Raw genomic sequence first — 21,400 nt, forward strand, 5'->3', positions numbered from 1 at the left:
CTATGTTACGAGCTGATTAGGACGGGAAACCAGCCCCTGTGGCCGGTATATCCTGTCCTCACTAGATGGCGCTGTCCATTTGGAGGGGGTTTCGGGAGCTGACCCACAGATGGCGTGGTCGTCACAGCTTCGTGCTCGGACGCTGGGCTCGGGTCCGTAACAGGCACAATGATGGTGATGTAAGACACAATGATGGTAGTGTATGACACAATGATGGTGGTGTATGACACAATAATGGCATTGCATGATACAATGATGGTGGTGTATGATACAATGATGATGGTGTATGACACAATTGACAGTGGTATATGACACAATGACTGTAGTGTATGACACAATATTTGTGGTGTATGACACAATGATGGTAATGTATGACACAATGATGGTAATGTATGACACAATGATAATGGTGTATGACACAATGATGTTTGTGTATGACACAATAACGGTAGTGTATGACACAATGATGGTAGTGTATGACACAATGATGGTGGTGCGTGATACAATGATAGTGGTGTATGCCACAGCGATGGTGATGTGTAAAACAATGATGGCAGCATATGATACATTGATGTTGGTGTATGACACAATGATGGAAGTGTATGACACAATGATGGTGGTGTATGGCACAATGATGGTGGTGTATGACACAATGATGGTGGTGTATGACACAATGATGGTGGTGTATGACACAATGATGGTGGTGTATGACACAATGATGGTGGTGTATGACACAATGATGGTGGTGTATGACACAACGATAGTTGTGTATGAAACAATGATGGTAATATATAACACAATGATGGCAGTGTATGACACAATGATGGTGATGTATGGCACAATGATGGCAGTGTCTGACACTATGATTTTGGTGTATGACACAATGATGGTGGTTTATAACAAAATGATGGTGGTGTATGGCACAATGATGGTGGTGTGTGACACAATGAGGGTGGAGTATGTTACAATGATAGTGTTGTATGACACAATGATTGCAGTGTTTGACACAATGATAGTGGTGTATGGCACAATGATTGTGGTGTGTGACACAATGAGGGTGGAGTATGACACAATAATAGTGGTGTATGACACAATGATTGCAGTGCTTGACACAATGATAGTGGTGTATGACACAATGATGGTGGTGCATGACACAATGATGGTGGAGTATGACAAAATGATGGCAGTGTTTGACACAATGATGGTGGTGTATGGCACAATGATTGCTGTGTATGACAAAATGACGGTTGTGTATGACACAATGATGGTGGTGAATGGCACAATGATGGTGGTGTATGACACAATGATGGCAGTGCATAGCACTATGATGGTGCTGTATGACACGATGATTGCAGTGTATGGCACAATGATGATGGTGTATGTCACAATGATGGTGGTGTATTACACAATGATGGCAGTGTATGACACAATGATGATGGTGTATGACACAATGATGGTGGTGAATGACACCAATATGGCATTGTTTGACACAATGATGGTGGTGTATGACACAATAATGGTGGTGTATGACACAATGATGGTGGGGTATGGCACAATGATGGTGATGTATTTCACAATGGTTATCGTGTATGAAACAATGATGGCAGTGAATGGCACAATGATGGTGGTGTATGACACAATAATGGTGGCGTATGACAAAGTGATTGTAGTGGATGTCTCATTGATGGTGGTGTATGGCACAATGATGGTGGTGTATGACAAAATGATGGTGGGTATGACACAATTATGGCAGTGTATGACACAATGATGGTGGTGTATGGCACAAGGATATTTTTGTATGATACAATGATTGCAGTTTATGACACAACGATGGTGGTGTATGACACAATGATGGTGGTGTGTGACACAATGATGGTGGTGTACGGTACAATGATGATGGTGTGTGACACAATGAGGATGGAGTATGTCAAAGTCATAGTGGTGTATGAAACAATGATTGCAGTGTTTGACGCAATGATGATGGTGTATGATACAATGATAGCAATGTATGATACAATGATTGTGGTGTATGACACAATGATGGTGGTTTATGACATAATGATGGTGGGCTATGGCACAATGATGGTAGTGTATAGCACAAAATAGCAGTGTATGACAATGATGGCAGTGAATGGCACAATGATGGCGGTGTATGACACAGTGATTGTGGGGTATGACACAATAATGGCAGTGTATGACACAATGATGGCAGTGTATGACACAATGCTGGTTTTGTATGACACAATGATGGCAGTGTATGACACAATGCTGGTTGTGTATGACACAATGATGGCAGTGTATGACACAATGATGGAAGTGTATGAAACAATGATGGCAGTGTATGACACAATAATAGTGTTGTATGACACAATGATAGTGGTGTATGATACAATGATGGTGGTGTATGACACATTGATAGTTGTGTATGACACAATGATGGTAGTGTATGACATAGTGATAGTAGTGTATGTCTCAATGATGGTGGTGTATGGCACAATGATGGTGGTATATGACACAATGATTGTAGTGTATGACACAATGTTTGTGGTGTATGACACAATGATGGTAATGTATGACACAATGATAATGGTGTATGACACAATGACGGTAGTGTATGACACAATGATGGTAGTGTATGACACCATGATGGTGGTGCGTGATACAATGATGGTGGTGTATGACACAGCGATGTTGATGTGCAAAACAATGTTTTCAGCATATGATACTTTGATGTTGGTGTATGACACAACGATGGCAGTGTATGCCACATTGATAGCAGCGTATGACACAATGATTGCAGTGTTTGACACAATGATGGTGGTGTATGACACAATGATGGTGGTGTATGACACAATGATGGTGGTGTATGACACAACGATAGTTGTGTATGACACAATGATAGTGATCTATAACACAATGATGGCAGTGTATGACAAAATGATGGTGATGTATGACACAATGATAACAGTGTCTGACACTATGATTTTGGTGTATGACACAATGATGGTGGTTTATAACACAATGATGGTGGTGTACGGCACAATGATGGTGGTGTGTGACACAATGAGGGTGGAGTGTGTTACAATGATAGTGTTGTATGACACAATGATTGCAGTGTTTGACACAATGATGTTGGTGTATGGCACAATGATTGTGGTGTGTGACACAATGAGGGTGGAGTATGACACAATAATAGTGGTGTATGACACAATGATTGCAGTGTATGACACAATGATGGTGGTGCATGACACAATGATGGTGGAGTATGACAAAATGATGGCAGTGTTTGACACAATGATGGTGGTGTATGGCACAATGATTGTGGTGTATGACAAAATGACGGTTGTGTATGACACAATGATGGTGGTGAATGGCACAATGATGGTGGTGTATGACACATTGATGGCAGTGCATAACACTATGACGGTGGTGAATGACACAATGAACGTGGTGTATCGCACAAAGATAATGGTGTATGACACAATGATGGCAGTGCATAGCACTATGATGGTGTTGTATGACACGATGATTGCAGTGTATGGCACAATGATGGTGGTGTATGTCACAATGATTATGGTGTATTACACAATGATGGCAGTGTATGACACAATGATGATGGGGTATGACACAATGATGGTCGTGAATGACACAATAATGGCATTGGTTGACACAATGATGGTGGTGTATGACACAATGATGGTGGTGTATGACACAATGATGGTGGGGTATGGCACAATGATGGTGATGTATTTCACAATGATTATCGTGTATGAAACAATGATGGCAGTGAATGGCACAATGATGGTGGTGTATGCCACAATGATGGTGGTGTATGGCACAATAATGTCAGTGTATGACACAATGATGGCAGTATATGACACAATGATGGTTATGTATGACAAAATGATGGCAGTGTATGACACAATGAGGGCAGTGTATGACACAATGATGGCAGTGTATGACACAATGATAGGGGTGTATGACACATCATTGGTGATGAATGACACAATGATAGTGAAGTATGACACGTTGATAGTGGTGTATGACACAATGATGGTGGTGTATGACACAGTGATTGTAGTGGATGTCTCAATGATGGTGGTGTATGGCACAATGATGGTGGTGTATGACAAAATGATAGTGGGTATGACACAATTATGGCAGTGTATGACACAATGATGGTGGTGTATGGCACAATTATATTTTTGTATGATAAAATGATTGAAGTTTATGACACAACGATGGTGGTGTATGACACAATGATAGCAGTGTATGACACAATGATGGTGGTGTGTGACACAGTGATGGTGGTGTACGGCACAATGATGATGGTGTGTGACACAATGAGGATGGAGTATGACAAAGTCATAGTGGTGTATGAAACAATGATTGCGGTGTTTGACACAATGATGATGGTGTATAGCACAATGATAGTGGTGTATGACACAATGACCATGGTATATGACACAATGATAGCAGTGTATGACACAATGATGGTGTATGATACAATGATGGCAATGTATGATACAATGATTGTGGTGTATGACACAATGATGGTAGTTTATTACATAATGATGGTGGGCTATGGCACAATGATGGTGGTGTATAGCACAATGATGGCAGTGTATGACAATGATGGCAGTGAATGGCACAATGATGGCGGTGTATGACACAGTGATGGTGGGGTATGGCACAATAATGGCAGTGTATGACACAATGATGGCAGTGTATGAAACAATGCTGGTTGTGTATGACACAATGATGGCAGTGTATGACACAATGTTGGAAGTGTATGAAACAATGATGGCAGTGTATGACACAATAATAGTGGTGTATGACACAAAGATAGTGGTGTATGACACAATGCTGGTGGTGTATGACACATTGATAGTTGTGTATGACACAATGATGGTGGTGTATGATATAGTGATAGTAGTGTATGTCTCAATGATGGTGGTGTATGGCACAATGATGGTGGGTATGACACTATTATGGCAGTGTACAACACAATGATGGTGGTGTATGACACAATGATGGTGGTGTGTGACACAATGTTGGTGGTGTATGGCACAATGATGGTGGTGTGTGACACAATGAGGGTAGAGTATGACACAATGATAGTGGTGTATGACACAATGACAGTGGTGTATGACACAATGATGGTGTATGACACCATGACATTGGTGTATGACACAAGGATGGCAGGGTATGACACAATGATGGTGGTGTATGGCACAATGATTGTTTTGTATGACAAAATGATGGTGGTGAATGACACAATGGTGGTGGTGAATGGCACAATGATGGTGGTGTATGACACAATAATAGCGGTGTATGGCACAAAGATGGTGGTGTATGACACAATGATAGCAGTGTATGACACAATGATTTTTGTGTATGGCACAATGATGGTGATGTAAGACACAATGATGGTAGTGTATGACACAATGATGGTGGTGTATGACACAATAATGGCATTGCATGACACAATGATTTTGGTGTATGATACAATGATGATGGTGTATGACATTATGACGGTGGTATATGACAATGATTGTAGTGTATAACACAAAGTTTGTGGTGTATGACACAATGATGGTAATGTATGACACAATGATAATGGTGTATGGCACAATGATGGTGGTGTATGACACAATGACGCTTGTGTATGACACAATGACGGTAGTGTATGACACAATGATGGTAGTGAATGACATAATGATGGTGGTCCATGATACAAAGATGGTGGTGTATGACACAATGATAGCGGTGTATGGCACAAAGATGGTGGTGTATGACACAATGATAGCAGTGTATGACACAATGATTTTGGTGTATGGCACTATGATGGTGATGTAAGACACAATGATGGTAGTGTATGACACAATGATGGTGGTGTATGACACAATAATGGCATTGCATGACACAATGATTTTGGTGTATGATACAATGATGATGGTGTATGACACAATGACGGTGGTATATGACACAAAGATTGTAGTGTATAACACAAAGTTTGTGGTGTATGACACAATGATGGTAATGTATGACACAATGATAATGGTGTATGGCACAATGATGGTGGTGTATGACACAATGACGTTTGTGTATGACACAATGACGGTAGTGTATGACACAGTGATGTTGATGTGTAAAACAATGATGGCAGCATATGATACATTGATGTTCGTGTATGACACAACGACGGCAGTGTATGACACAATGATGGTGGTGTATGGCACAATGATGGTGGTGTATGACACAATGATGGTGGTGTATGACACAATGGTGGTGGTGTATGACACAATGATGGTGGTGTATGACACAATGATGGTGGTGTATGACACAACGATAGTTGTGTATGACACAATGATGGTGATATATAACACAATGATGGCAGTGTATGACAAAATGATGGTGATGTATGACACAATGATGGTAGTGTCTGACACTATGATTTTGGTGTATGACACAATGATAGTGGTTTATAACACAGTGATGGTAGTGTACGGCACAATGACGGTGGTGTGTGACACAATGAGGGTGGAGTATGTTACAATGATAGTGTTCTATGACACAATGATTGCAGTGTTTGACACAATGTTGGTGGTGTATGGCACAATGATTGTGGTGTGTGACACAATGAGGGTGGAGTATGACACAATAATAGTGGTGCATGACACAATGATTGCAGTGTTTGACACAATGATGGTGGTGTATGGCACAATGATTGTGGTGTGTGACACAATGAGGGTGGAGTATGACACAATAATAGTGGTGCATGACACAATGATTGCCGTGTTTGACACAATGATAGTGGTGTATGACACAACGATGGTGGTGCATGACACAATGATGGTGGAGTATGACAAAATGATGGCAGTGTTTGACACAATGATGGTGGTGTATGGCACAATGATTGTTGTGTATGACAAAATGACGGTTGTGTATGACACAATGATGGTGGTGAATGGCACAATGATGGTGGTGCATGACACAATGATTGCAGTGTTTGACACAATGATGGTGGTGAATGGCACAAAGATGGTGGTATATGACACAATGATGGCAGTGCATAGCACTATGATGGTGTTGTATGACACGATGATTGCAGTGTATGGCACAATGATGGTGGTGTATGTCACAATGATGGTGGTGTATTACACAATGATGGCAGTGTATGACACAATGATGATGGTGTATGACACAATGATGGTGGGGAATGACACAATAATGGCATTGTTTGACACAATGATTGTGGTGTATGACACAATTATGGTGGTGTATGACACAATGATGGTGGGGTATGACACAATGATGGTGGTGTATGACACAATGATGGTGGGGTATGACACAATGATGGTGGTGTATTTCACAATGATTATTGTGTATGAAACAATGATGGCAGTGAATGGCACAATGATGGTGGTATATGACACAATGATGACAGTGTATGACACAATGTTGGTTGTGTATGACAGAATGATGGCAGTGTATGACACAATGAGGGCAGTGTATGACACAATGATGGCAGTGTATGACACAATGATAGTGGTGTATGACACAAAGATGGAGGTGTATGACACAGTGATTGTAGTGGATGTCTCAATGATGGTGGTTTATGGCACAATGATGGTGGTGTATGACAAAATGATAGTGGGTATGACACAATTATGGCAGTGTATGACACAATGATGGTGGTGTATGGCACAATGATATTTTTGTATGATACATTGATTGCAGTTTATGACACAACAATGGTGGTGTATGACACAATGATAGCAGTGTATGACACAATGATGATGGTGTGTGACACAATGAGGATGGAGTATGACAAAATCATAGTGGTGTATGAAAAAATGATTGCAGTGTTTGACACAATGATGATGGTGTATGGCACAATGATAGTGGTGTATGACAGAATGATCGTGGTGTCTGGCACAATGATGGTTGTGTATGGCACAATGATGGTGGTATATGACAAAATGATGGTAGTGAATGGCACAATGATGGTGGAGTATGACACAATGATGGCAGTGCATAGCACTATGAAGGTGGTAAATAACTCAATGATGGTGGTGTATGGCACAAAGATTTTGATGTATGACACAATGATGGTGATGTAAGACATATTGACGATGGTGTATGACACAATGATGGTGTTGTGTGACACAATGATGGATGTGTATAACACAATGATGGTGGTGTATGGAACAATGATGGTGGTGTATGGCACAATGATGGCAGTGTATGACACAATGATGGTTGTGTATGGCACAATGATGGCAGTGTATGACACAATGATGGTTGTGTATGACACAATGATAGTGGTGTATGACACAATAATGACAGTGTATGACACAATGATGGTGGTGTATGACACAATGATGGTGGTGTATGACACAATGATGGTAGTGTATGACACAATGTTTGTGGTGTATGACACAAAGATGGTGGTGTGTGACACAATGATGGTGGTGTTTGGCACAAAAATGGCAGTGTATGACACAATGATGTCAGTGTATGACACAATGATGGTTGTGTATGACACAATGATGGCAGTGTATGACACAATGATGGATGTGTATGACACAATGATGGCAGGGTATGACATAATTAAAGTGGTGTATGACACAACGATGGTGATGTATGACACAATGATGTTAGTGAATGACACATTGATAGTGGTGTATGTACAATGATGGTGGTGTATGACACAGTGATAGTAGTGTATGTCTCAATGATGGTGGTGTATGACATAATGATGGTGGTGTATGACACATCGATAGTAGTGTATGTCTCAATGATTGTGGTGTATGGCACAATGATGGTGGTGTATGACACAATGATGGCAATTTATGAGACAACGATAGTGGTGTATGACACAATCATGGCAGTGTATGACATAATTATTATGGTGTATGGCACAATGATGGTGTTGTATGATACAATGATGGCAATTTATGAGACAACGAAAGTGGTGTATGACACAATGATGGTGGTGCATGACACAATTATAGCAGTGTATGAGACAATGATGGTGGTGTATGACACAATGATAGTGGTGTACGGTACAATGATGGTGATGTGAGACACAATGAGGGTGGAGTATGACACAATGATAGTGGTGTATGACACAATGATTGCAGTGTTTGACACAATGATGATGGTGTATGGCACAATGCTAGTGGTGTATGTCACAATGACGGTGGTGTATGACACAATGACGGCAGTGTATGACACAATGATGGTAGTGGATGGCACAATGATGGTTGTGTATGACACAATGATGGTGGTGTATGGCACAATGATGGATGTGTATAACACAATGATGGTGGTGTATGGCACAATGATGGTGGTGTATGGCACAATGATGGCAGTGTATGACACAATGATGGTTGTGTATGACACAATGATGGTGGTGTATGACACAATGAGGGCAGTGTACGACACAATGATGGTGGTGTATGACACAATGATGGTGGTGTATGCCACAATGATTGTGATATATGACACAATGACAGTGGAGTATGACACAATGATGGTAGTGTATGACACAATGATAGTGGTGCATGACACAATGATGGTGATGTATGAAACAATGATAGCAATGTATGCCACAATGATGGCAGTGTATGACACAATGATGGCAGTGCATGACACAATGATGGTTGTGTATGAAACAATGATGGTGGTGTATGACACAATGATGGTGGTGTATGACACAATCATAGTGGTGTATGACACAATGGCAGTGCATGACACAATGATGGTGGTGTGTGGCACTATGATGGTATTTTTATGACACAATGATGGTAATGTATGACACAATGATGGTGGTATATGACACAATGATAGTGGTGTATGACGCATTGATGGTGGTGTATGACACAATGACTTTGGTGTATGCCACAATGATGGTGGTGTATGCCACAATGATGGTGGTGTATGACACAACGATGGTGGTGTATGACACAATGGTAGTGATATATAACACAATGATGGCAGTGTATGACACAATGATGGTGGTGTATGACACAATGATGGTAGTGTATGACACAATGATAATGGTGTATGACACAATGATGGTGGTGTATGACACAATGATGTTGGTGTATGACACAATGACGGTGGGGTATGACTCAATGATGGTAGTGTATGACACAATGAATGTGGTGTATGACACAATGATGGTGGTGTATGACACAATGATGGTGGTGTATGACACAATGATGGTGGTGTATGACACAACGATGGTGGTGTATGACACAATGATAGTGATATATAACACAATGATAGTGATATATAACACAATGATGGCAGTGTATGACACAATGATGGTGGTGTATGGCACAATGATGGTGGTGTATGACAGAATTATGGTGGTGTATGACACAATGATAATGGTGTATGACACAATGATGGTGGTGTAAGACACAATGATGTTGGTGTATGACACAATGACAGTGCTGTATGACACAATGATGGTAGTGTATGACACAATAAATGTGGTGTATGACACAATGATGGTAGTGTATGACACAATGAATGTGGTGTATGACACAATGATGGTGGGTTATGCCACAATGATGGCAATGTATGACACAATGATGGCAGTGCATGACACAATGATGGTGGTGTATGGCACAATGATGGTAGTGTATGACACAATGATAGTGTATGAAACAATGATATTGGTGTATTACACAATGATGGTGGTGTATGACACAATAATGGTGGTGTATGACACAATGATGGTGGTGAATGACACAATGACGGTGGTGTTTGACACAAAGATGGTAGTGTATGACACAATAATGGTAGTGTATGACACAACGATGGTGCTGTATGACACAATGATGGTGATATATACCACTATGATGGCAGTGTATGACACAATGATGGTAGTGAATGACACTATGATTGTGGTGTTTGACACAATGATGGTGGTATATAACACAATGATCGTGGTGAACGGCACAATGATAGTGGTGTGTGACACAATGAGGGTGGAGTATAACACAATGATAGTGGTGTATGACACAATGATTGCAGTGTTTGACACACTGATTTTTGTGTATGGCAGATTGATGGTGGTGAATGACACAATGATGGTGTTGTGTGACACAATGATGGATGTGTATAATACAATGATGGTGGTATATGGCACAATGATTGTTGTGTATCGCACAATGAATGCTGGGTATGACACAATGATCGCTGTGTTTGACACAATGATCGTGGTGTATGTCACAATAATGGCAGTGTATGACACAATGATAGTGGTGTATGACACAATGATGGTGGTGTATGACACAATGAAGGTGGTGTATAACACAATGACGGTGGTATATGGCACAATGATGGTGGTGTATGACACAACGATGGTGGTGTATGACACAATGATGGCAGTGTATGACACAATGATGGTGGTGTATGACACAATGATGGTGGTGTATGACACAATGATAATGGTGTATGACACAATGATGGTGGTGTATGACACAATGATGTTGGTGTATGACACAATGACGGTGGAGTATGACTCAGTGATGGTAGTGTATGACACAATGAATGTGGTGTATGACACAATGATGGTGGTGTATGACAATGATGGTGGTGTATGACACAATGATAGTGGTGTATGACACAATGCTGGTGGTGTATGACACAATGATGGTGGTGTATGACACAATGACGGTGGTGTATGACACAATGAAGGTGGTGTATGACACAATGATGGTGGTGTATGACACAACGATGGTGGTGTATGACACAATGATTGTGGGTGTGACACAATTATGGCAGTGTATGACACAATGATGGTGGTGTATGGCACAATGATGGTGTTGTGTGATACAATGATGGCAGTTTATGACACAACGATCGTGGTGTATGACACAATGATGGCAGTTTATGACACAACGATCGTGGTGTATGACACAATTATGGTGGTGTATGACACAATGATAGCAGTGTATGACACAATGATGGTGGTGTATGACACAATGATTGTGGTGTATGGCACAATGATGGTGGTGTGTGACACAATGAGGGTGGAGTATGACACAATGATAGTGGAGTATGACGCAATGTTAGTGGTGTATGACACAATGATGGCAGTGTATGACACAATGATTTTGGTGTATGGCACAATGATGGTGATGTAAGACACAATGATAGTGGTGTATGACTCAATGATGGTGGTGTATGGCACAATGATGGTGGTGTGTGACACAATGAGGGTGGAGTATGACACAATGAAGGCAGTGTATGATAAAATGATGGTGGTGTTTGGCACAATGATGGTGGTGTGTGACACAATGAGGGTGGAGTATGACACAATGAGAGTGGAGTATGACACAATGATTGCAGTGCTTGACACAATGATGATGGTGTATGGCACAATGATAATGGTGTATGACACAATGACAGTTGTGTATAACACAATGATGGCAGTGTATGACACAATGATGGTGGTGTATGGCACAATGATGGTTGTGTATGACACAATGAAGGTGGTATATGACACAATGATGGTAGTGAATGGCACAATGATGGTGGTGTATGACACAATGATGGCAGTGTATGACACAATGATTTTGGTGTATGACACAATGATAGTGATGTAAGAAACAATGACGATAGAGTATGACACAATGATGGTGTTGTGCGACACAATGATGGATGTGTATAACACAATGATGGTGGTGTATGGCACAATGATGGTGGGGTATGGCACAATGATGGCAGTGTATGACACAATGATGGTTGTGTATAATACAATGATGGTGGTGTATGACACAATAATTGCAGTGTAGGACACAATGATAGTGGTGTATGGCACAATGATGGTGGTCTATGCCACAATGATGGTGATGTATGACACAATGACGGTGGTATATGGCACAATGATGGTAGTGTATGACACAATGTTTGTGGTGTATGACACAATGATGGTGGTGTATGACACAATGATGGTGGTGTATGACACAATGATGGTGGTGTATGACACAACGATGGTGGTGTATGACACAATGATAGTGATATATAACACAATGATGGCAGTGAATGACACAATGATGGTGGTGTATGGCACAATGATGGTGGTGTATGACAGAATGATGGTGGTGTATGACACAATGATAATGGTGTATGACACAATGATGTTGGTGTATGACACAATGACAGTGGTGTATGACACAATGATGGTAGTGTATGACACAATAAATGTGGTGTATGACACAATGATGGTAGTGTATGACACAATGAATGTGGTGTATGACACAATGATGGTGGGTTATGCCACAACGATGGCAATGTATGACACAATGATGGCAGTGCATGACACAATGATGGTGGTGTATGGCACAATGATGGTGGTGTACGACACAATGATAGTGTATGACACAATGATGGTGGTGTATGACACAATGTTGGTGGTGTATGACACAATGATGGTGGTGTATGACACAATGATGGTGGTGTATGACACAATGACGGTGGTGTATGCCACAAAGATGGTAGTGTATGACACAATGATGGTAGTGTATGACACAACGATGGTGCTGTATGAGACAATGATGGTAATATATACCACTATGATGGCAGTGTATGACACAATGATGGTGGTGCATGACACAATGATGGTAGTGAATGACACTATGATAGTGGTGTTTGACACAATGATGGTGGTGTATAACACAATGATCATGGTGAACGGCACAATGATAGTGGTGTGTGACAAAATGAGGGTGGAGTATAACACAATGATAGTGGTGTATGACACAATGATTGCAGTGTTTGACACAATGATTTTTGTGTATGGCACAATGATGGTGGTGTATGACACAATGATTTTTGTGTATGGCACAATGATGGTGGTGTATGACACAATGATGGTGTTGTGTGACACAATGATGGATGTGTATAATACAATGATGGTGGTATATGGCACAATGATGGTGGTGTATGGCACAATGAAGGCAGTGTATGACACAATGATCGTTGTGTATGACACAATGATCGTGGTGTATGTCACAATAATGGCAGTGTATGACACAATGATAGTGATGTATGACACAATGATGGTGGTGTATGACACAATGAAGGTGGTGTATAACACAATGACGGTGGTATATGGCACAATGATGGTGGTGTATGACACAATGATGGTGGTGTATGATACAATGATGGCAGTTTATGACACAACGATCGTGGTGAATGACACAATGGTTGTGGGTGTGACACAATTAGGCAGTGTATGACACAATGATGGTGGTTTATGGCACAATGATGGTGTTGTGTGATACAATGATGGCAGTTTCTGACACAACGATCGTGGTGTATGACACAATGATGGCAGTTTATGACACAACGATCGTGGTGTATGACACAATTATGGTGGTGTATGACACAATGATGGTGTTGTGTGATACAATGATGGCAGTTTATGACACAACGATCGTGGTATATGGCACAATGATGGTGGTGTATGACACAATGATGGTGTTGTGTGATACAATGATGGCAGTTTATGACACAACGATCGTGGTGTATGACACAATGATAGCAGTTTATGACACAACGATCGTGGTGTATGACGCAATGGTTGTGGGTGTGACACAATTATGGCAGTGTATGACACAATGATGGTGGTGTATGGCACAATGATGGTGTTGTGTGATACAATGATGGCAGTTTCTGACACAACGATCGTGGTGTATGACACAATGATGGCAGTTTATGACACAACGATCGTGGTGTATGACACAATTATGGTGGTGTATGACACAATGATGGTGGTGTATGACAAAATGATTGTGGTGTATGGCACAATGATGGTGGTGTGTGACACAATGAGGGTGGAGTATGACACAATGATACTGGAGTATGACGCAATGATAGTGGTGTATGACACAATGATGGCAGTGTATGACACAATGATTTTGGTGTATGGCACAATGATGGTGATGTAAGACACAATGATTGTGGTGTATGACACAATGATGGTGGTGTATGGCACAATGATGGTGGTGTGTGACACAATGAGGGTGGAGTATGACACAATGAAGGCAGTGTATGACAAAATGATGGTGGTATATGGCACAATGATGGTGGTGTGTGACACAATGAGGGTGGAGTATGACACAATGAGAGTGTAGTATGACTCAATGATTGCAGTGCTTGACACAATGATGATGGTGTATGGCACAATGATAATGGTGTATGACACAATGACAGTGGTGTATAACACAATAATGGCAGTGTATGACACAATGATGGTGGTGTATGGCACAATGATGGTTGTGTATGACAAAATGAAGGTGGTATATGACTCAATGATGGTAGTGAATGACACAATGATGGTGGTGTATGACACAATGATGGCAGTGTATGACACAATGATTTTGGTGTATGGCACAATGATAGTGATGTAAGAAACAATGACGATAGAGTATGACAGAATGATGGTGTTGTGCGACACAATGATGGATGTGTATAACACAATGATGGTGGTGTATGGCACAATGATGGTGGTGTATGGCACTGATGGCAGTGTATGACACAACGATGGTTGTGTATAACACAATGATGGTGGTGTATGACACAATAATTGCAGTGTAGGACACAATGATAGTGGTGTATGACACAATGACGGTGGTGTATGCCACAATGATGGTGATGTATGACACAATGACGGTGGTATATGGCACAATGATGGTAGTGTATGACACAATGTTTGTGGTGTACGACACAATGATGGTGGTGTATGACACAATGATAATGGTGTATGACACAATGATGGTGGTGTATGACACAGTAATGTTGGTGTATGACACAATGACAGTGGAGTATGACACAATGATGGTAGTGTATGACACAATGATGGTGGTGTATGACTCAAAGATAGTGGTGCATGACACAATGATGGTGATGTATGACACAATGATATCAGTGTATGCCACAATGATGGCAGTGTATGACACAATATTGGCAGTGCATGCCACAATGATGGTTGTGAATGGCACAATGATGGTGGTGTATGACACAATGATGGGGTGTATGACACAATCATAGTAGTGAATGACACAATGATGGCAGTGCATGACACAATGATGGTGGTGTATGGCACTATGATGGTGGTTTTATGACAAAATGATCATGGTGTATGACACAATGATGGTGGTGTATGACACAATGATAGTGGTGTATGACGCAATGATGGTGGTGTATGACACAATGACGGTGGTGTATGACACAATGATGGTGGTGTATGACACAATGATGGTGATATATGGCACAACGTTGGTGGTGTATGACGCAATGATAGTGATATATATCACAATGATGGCAGTGTATGACACAATGATGGTGGTGTATGACACAATGATGGTGTATGACACAATGATAATGATGTATGACACAATGATGGTGGTGTATGACACAATGATGTTGGTGTATGACACAATGACGGTGGTGTATGACTCAATTATGGTAGTGTATGACACAATGCATGTGGTGTATGACACAATGATGGTGGTGTATGACACAATGATAGTGGTGTATGACACAATGACGGTGGTGTATGACACAATGATGGTGGTGTATGACACAATGATGGTGGTGTATGACACAACGATGGTGGTGTATGACACAATGATAGTGATATATAACACAATGATGGCAGTGTATGGCACAATGATGGTGGTGTATGACACAATGATGATGGTGTATGACGCAATGATGGTGGTGTATGACAAAATGACGGTGGAGTATGACACAATGACGGTGGTGTATGACACAATGATGGTGGTGTATGACACAACGATGGTGGTGTATGACAATGACAGTGATATATTACACAATGATGGCAGTGTATGGCACAATGATGGCAGTGTATGGCACAATGATGGTGCTGTATGACACAATGATGGTGGTGTATGACACAATGATAACGGTGTATGACACAAGGATGGTGGTGTATGACACAAGGATGTTGGTGTATGACAAAATGATGGTGGTGTATGACACAATGATGGTAGTGTATGACACAATGATGGTGGTGTATGACACAACGATGGTGCTGTATGACACAATGATGAATATATATACCACTATGATGACAGTGTATGACACAATGATGGTGGTGTATGACACAATGATGGCAGTGAATGACACTATGATAGTGGTGTTTGACACAATGATTGCAGTGTTTGACACAATGATTTTTGTGTATGGCACAATGATGGTGGTGTATGACACAATGATGGTGTTGTGTGACACAATGATGGTTGTGTATAATACAATGATGGTGGTATATGGCACAATGATGGTGGTGTATGGCACAATGAAGGCAGTGTATGACACAATGATCGTTGTGTATGACACAATGATGGTGGTGTATGACACATTGATGGTGGTGTATGACACAATGAAGGTGCTGTATGACACAATGACGGTGGTATATGGCACAATGATGATAGTGTACGACACAATGTTTGTGGTGTATGACACAATGATGGAGGTGAATGACACAATGATAATTATGTATGACAAAATGATGGTGGTGTATGACACAGTGATAGTAGTGTACGTCTCAATGATAGTTGTGTATGACACAATGAAGGTGGTATTTGACAAAGTGATAGTAGTGTATGTTTCAATAATGGTGGTGTATGGCACAATGATGGTGGTGTATGACACAATGATTGTGGGTGTGACACAATTATGGCAGTGTATGACACAATGATGGTGGTGTATGTCACAATGATGGTGTTGTGTGATACAATGATGGCAGTTTTTGACACAACGATCGTGGTGTATGACACAATGATAGTGGTGTATGACACAATGATAGCAGTGTGTGACACAATGATGGTGGTGTATGACAAAATGATGGTGGTGTATGGCACAATGATGGTGGTGTGTGACACAATGAGGGTGGAGTATGACACAATGAAGGCAGTGTATGACACAATGATGGTGGTGTATGACACAATGATGGTGGTGTATGGCACAATGATGGTGGTGTGTGACACAATGAGAGTAGAGTATGACACAATGAGAGTGGAGTATGACACAATGAGAGTGGAATATGACACAATAATTGAAGTGCTTGACACAATGATCATGGTCTATGGCACAATGATAGTGGTGTATGACACAATGACAGTGGTGTATGACACAATGATGGCAGTGAATGACACAATGAAAATGGTATATGACACAATGATGGTAGTGAATGGCACAATGATGGTGGTGTATGACACAATGATGGCAGTGTATGACACAATGATTTTAGTGTATGGCACAATGATGGTGATGTAAGAAACAATGACGATGATGTATGACACAATGTTGTGTATGGCACAAAGATAGTGGTGTATTACACAATGATGGCAGTGTATGACACAATGATTTTGGTGTATGGCACAATGATAGTGATGTAAGACACAATGACGATGGTGTATGACACAATGATGGTGTTGTGTGAAACAATGATGGATGTGTATAACACAATGATGGTGGTGTTTGGCACAATGATGGTGGTGTATGGCACAATGATGGCAGTGTATGACACAATGATGGTTGTGTAAGACACAATGATGGTGGTGTATGACACAATATTGGCAGTGTATGACATAATGATGGTGGTGTATGACACAATGATGGTGGTGTATGACACAATGATGGTTGTGTATGACACAATGACGGTGGTGTATGACACAATGACGGTGGTATATGACATAATGATGGTAGTGTATGACATAATGTTTTTGGTGTATTACACAATGATGGTGGTGTGTGACACAATGGTGGTGGTGTATGACACAATAATGGCAGTGTATGACACAATGATGGCAGTGTATGACACAATGATGGTTGTTTATGACACAATGATGGTGTTGTGTGACACAATGATGGATGTGTATAAATCAATAATGGTGTTGTATGACACAATGACGGTGGTATATGACACAATGATGGTAGTGTATGACCCACTGTTTGTGGTGTATGACACAATGATGGTGGTGCATGACACAATGATGGTGATGTATGACACAATGATAGCAGTGTATGCCACAATGATGGCAGTGTATGACAAAATGATGGCAGTGCATGACACAATGATGGTTGTGTATGGCACAATGATGGTGGTGTATGACACAATGATGGTGGTGTATGACACAATCATAGTGGTGTATGACACAATGATGACAGTGCATGACACAATGATGGTGGTGTATGGCACTATGATGGGGGTTTTATGACACAATGAATGTGGTGTATGACACAATGATGGTGTAAGACACAATGATGGTGGTGTATGATACAATGATGGTGGTGTATGACACAATGATAGTGACATATAACACAATGATAGCAGTGTATGACACAATGATGGTGGTGTATGACCCAATGATGGTGGTGTATGGGACACAATGATGGTGGTGTATGACACAATGATAATGGTGTATGACACAATGATCGTGTATGACACAATGATGTTGGTGTATGACACAATGACGTTGGTGTATGACACAATGAATGTGGTGTATGACACAACGATGGTGGTGTATGACACAATGATGGTGGTGTATGACACAATGATAGTGGTGTATGACACAATGATGGTGTTGTATGACACAATGATGGTGGTGTATGACACAATGACAGTGTTGTATGACACAATGATGGTGGTGTATGACACATTGATGGTTGAGTATGACACAATGATGGTGGTGTATGACACAATGATAATGGAGTATGACACAATGATGGTGGTGTATGACACAATGATGTTGGTGAATGACACAATGACGTTGGTGTATGACACAATGATGGCAGTGTATGACACAATGAATGTGGTGTATGACACAATGATGGCAGTGTATGACACAATGAATGTGGTGTATGACACAATGATGTTGGTGTATGACACAATGATGGTGGTGTATGACACAATGATAGTGGTGTATGACACAATGATGGTGTTGTATGACACAATGATGGTGGTGTATGACACAATGGCAGTGTTGTATGACACAATGATGGTGGTGTATGACACAATGATGGTTGAGTATGACACAATAATGATGGTGTATGACACAATGATAATGGTGTATGACACAATGATGGTGGTGTATGACACAATGATGTTGGTGTATGACACAATGACGGTGGTGTATGCCACAATGATGGTAGTGTATGACACAATGAATGTGGTGTATGACACAATAATGGTAGTGTATGCCACAATGTTGGCAATGAATGACACAATGATGGCAGTGCATGACACAATGAAGGTGGTGTATGGCACAATGATGGTGGTGTATGACACAATGATAGTGTATGACACAATGATGGTGGTGTATGACACAATGAATGTGGTGTATGACACAATGATGGTGGTGTATGAGACAATGATGGTGGTGTTTGACACAATGATGGTGGTGTATGACACAATGACGGTGGTGTATGACACAATGATAGTAGTGTATGACACAATGATAGTAGTGTATGACACAACGATGGTGCTGTATGACACAACGATGGTGATATATACCACAATGATGGCAGTGTATGACACAATGATGGTGGTGTATGACACAATGATGGTGGTGTATGACACAATGAATGTGGTGTATGACACAATGACGGTGGTATATGGCACAATGATGGAAGTGTAGGACACAATGTTTGTGGTGTATGACACAATGATGGAGGTGTATGACTCCATGATAATGGTGTATGACACAATGATGGTGGTGTATGACACATTGATAGTGGCGTATGACACAATGATGGTGGTGTATGACACAATGATGGTGGTGTATGACACAATGATGGTTGTGTATGACACAATGACAGTGGTGTATGACACAATGACGGTGGTATATGACACAATGATAGTAGTGTATGACATAATGTTTTTGGTGTATTACACAATGATGGTGGTGTGTGACACAATGATGGTGGTGTATGACACAATAAGGGCAGTGTATGACACAATGATGGCAGTGTATGACACAATGATTGTTGTTTATGACACAATGATGGTGTTGTTTGACACAATGATGGATGTGTATAAATCAATGATGGTGTTGTATGACACAATGACGGTGGTATATGACACAATGATGGTGGTGTATGACACAATGATGGTGGTGTATGACACAATGATGGTAGTGTATGACACACTGTTTGTGGTGTATGACACAATGATGGTGGTGCATGACACAATGATGGTGATGTATGACACAATGATAGCAGTGTATGCCAAAATGATGGCAGTGTATGACAAAATGATGGCAGTGCATGACACAATGATGGTTGTGTATGGCACAATGATGGTGGTGTATGACACAATGATGGTGGTGTATGACACAATCAAAGT

At 40.9% G+C, this 21,400-nt stretch overlaps 5 protein-coding genes across 5 annotated transcripts; 4 read left to right on the top strand and 1 right to left on the bottom strand.

The window, feature by feature from the left end:
- The first annotated feature begins 1,093 nt into the window (after window positions 1-1,093).
- Window positions 1,094-1,768, top strand: LOC138350948 (uncharacterized). Its single transcript, XM_069302406.1, has one exon. The coding sequence runs from the start codon at window positions 1,094-1,096 to the stop codon at window positions 1,766-1,768; it is 675 nt and encodes a 224-aa protein (XP_069158507.1).
- Window positions 1,769-3,756: 1,988 nt separating this feature from the next.
- On the top strand, window positions 3,757-4,179 carry LOC138350949 (alpha-(1,3)-fucosyltransferase FucT-like). The gene has a single exon (XM_069302407.1). The coding sequence runs from the start codon at window positions 3,757-3,759 to the stop codon at window positions 4,177-4,179; it is 423 nt and encodes a 140-aa protein (XP_069158508.1).
- A 143-nt stretch (window positions 4,180-4,322) lies between these two features.
- LOC138350950 (uncharacterized) lies at window positions 4,323-4,670 on the top strand. The gene has a single exon (XM_069302408.1). The coding sequence runs from the start codon at window positions 4,323-4,325 to the stop codon at window positions 4,668-4,670; it is 348 nt and encodes a 115-aa protein (XP_069158509.1).
- Window positions 4,671-14,292: 9,622 nt separating this feature from the next.
- On the top strand, window positions 14,293-14,652 carry LOC138350951 (uncharacterized). The gene has a single exon (XM_069302410.1). The coding sequence runs from the start codon at window positions 14,293-14,295 to the stop codon at window positions 14,650-14,652; it is 360 nt and encodes a 119-aa protein (XP_069158511.1).
- A 2,208-nt stretch (window positions 14,653-16,860) lies between these two features.
- Window positions 16,861-20,929, bottom strand: LOC138350952 (dynein heavy chain-like). The gene is made up of 2 exons (XM_069302411.1): window positions 20,718-20,929; window positions 16,861-17,086 (listed from the first exon to the last, which is right to left on the bottom strand). Exons 1-2 carry the CDS (start codon window positions 20,927-20,929, stop codon window positions 16,861-16,863), a joined length of 438 nt encoding a protein of 145 aa, XP_069158512.1.
- Window positions 20,930-21,400: the final 471 nt, after the last annotated feature.

The sequence above is a fragment of the Procambarus clarkii genome, chromosome 48 (genome assembly GCF_040958095.1).
Source record: "Procambarus clarkii isolate CNS0578487 chromosome 48, FALCON_Pclarkii_2.0, whole genome shotgun sequence".
Taxonomy (NCBI): domain Eukaryota; kingdom Metazoa; phylum Arthropoda; class Malacostraca; order Decapoda; family Cambaridae; genus Procambarus; species Procambarus clarkii.

What these genes read in the sequence shown, in the direction of transcription:
- LOC138350948 (XM_069302406.1), top strand. Translation starts at nt 1,094, where the DNA reads ATGATTGCAGTGCTTGACACAATGATAGTGGTGTATGACACAATGATG.
- LOC138350951 (XM_069302410.1), top strand. Translation starts at nt 14,293, where the DNA reads ATGATGGTGTTGTGTGATACAATGATGGCAGTTTCTGACACAACGATC.
- LOC138350949 (XM_069302407.1), top strand. Translation starts at nt 3,757, where the DNA reads ATGATTATCGTGTATGAAACAATGATGGCAGTGAATGGCACAATGATG.
- LOC138350952 (XM_069302411.1), bottom strand. Translation starts at nt 20,929, where the DNA reads ATGTCATACACTACTATCATTGTGTCATATACCACCGTCATTGTGTCA. An exon ending in TCATACACCTCCATCATTGT is followed by an intron (nt 17,087 to 20,717) that starts GTCATACACCAC and finishes TGTGTCATACAG; the next exon opens with CACCATCGTTGTGTCATACA.
- LOC138350950 (XM_069302408.1), top strand. Translation starts at nt 4,323, where the DNA reads ATGATGATGGTGTGTGACACAATGAGGATGGAGTATGACAAAGTCATA.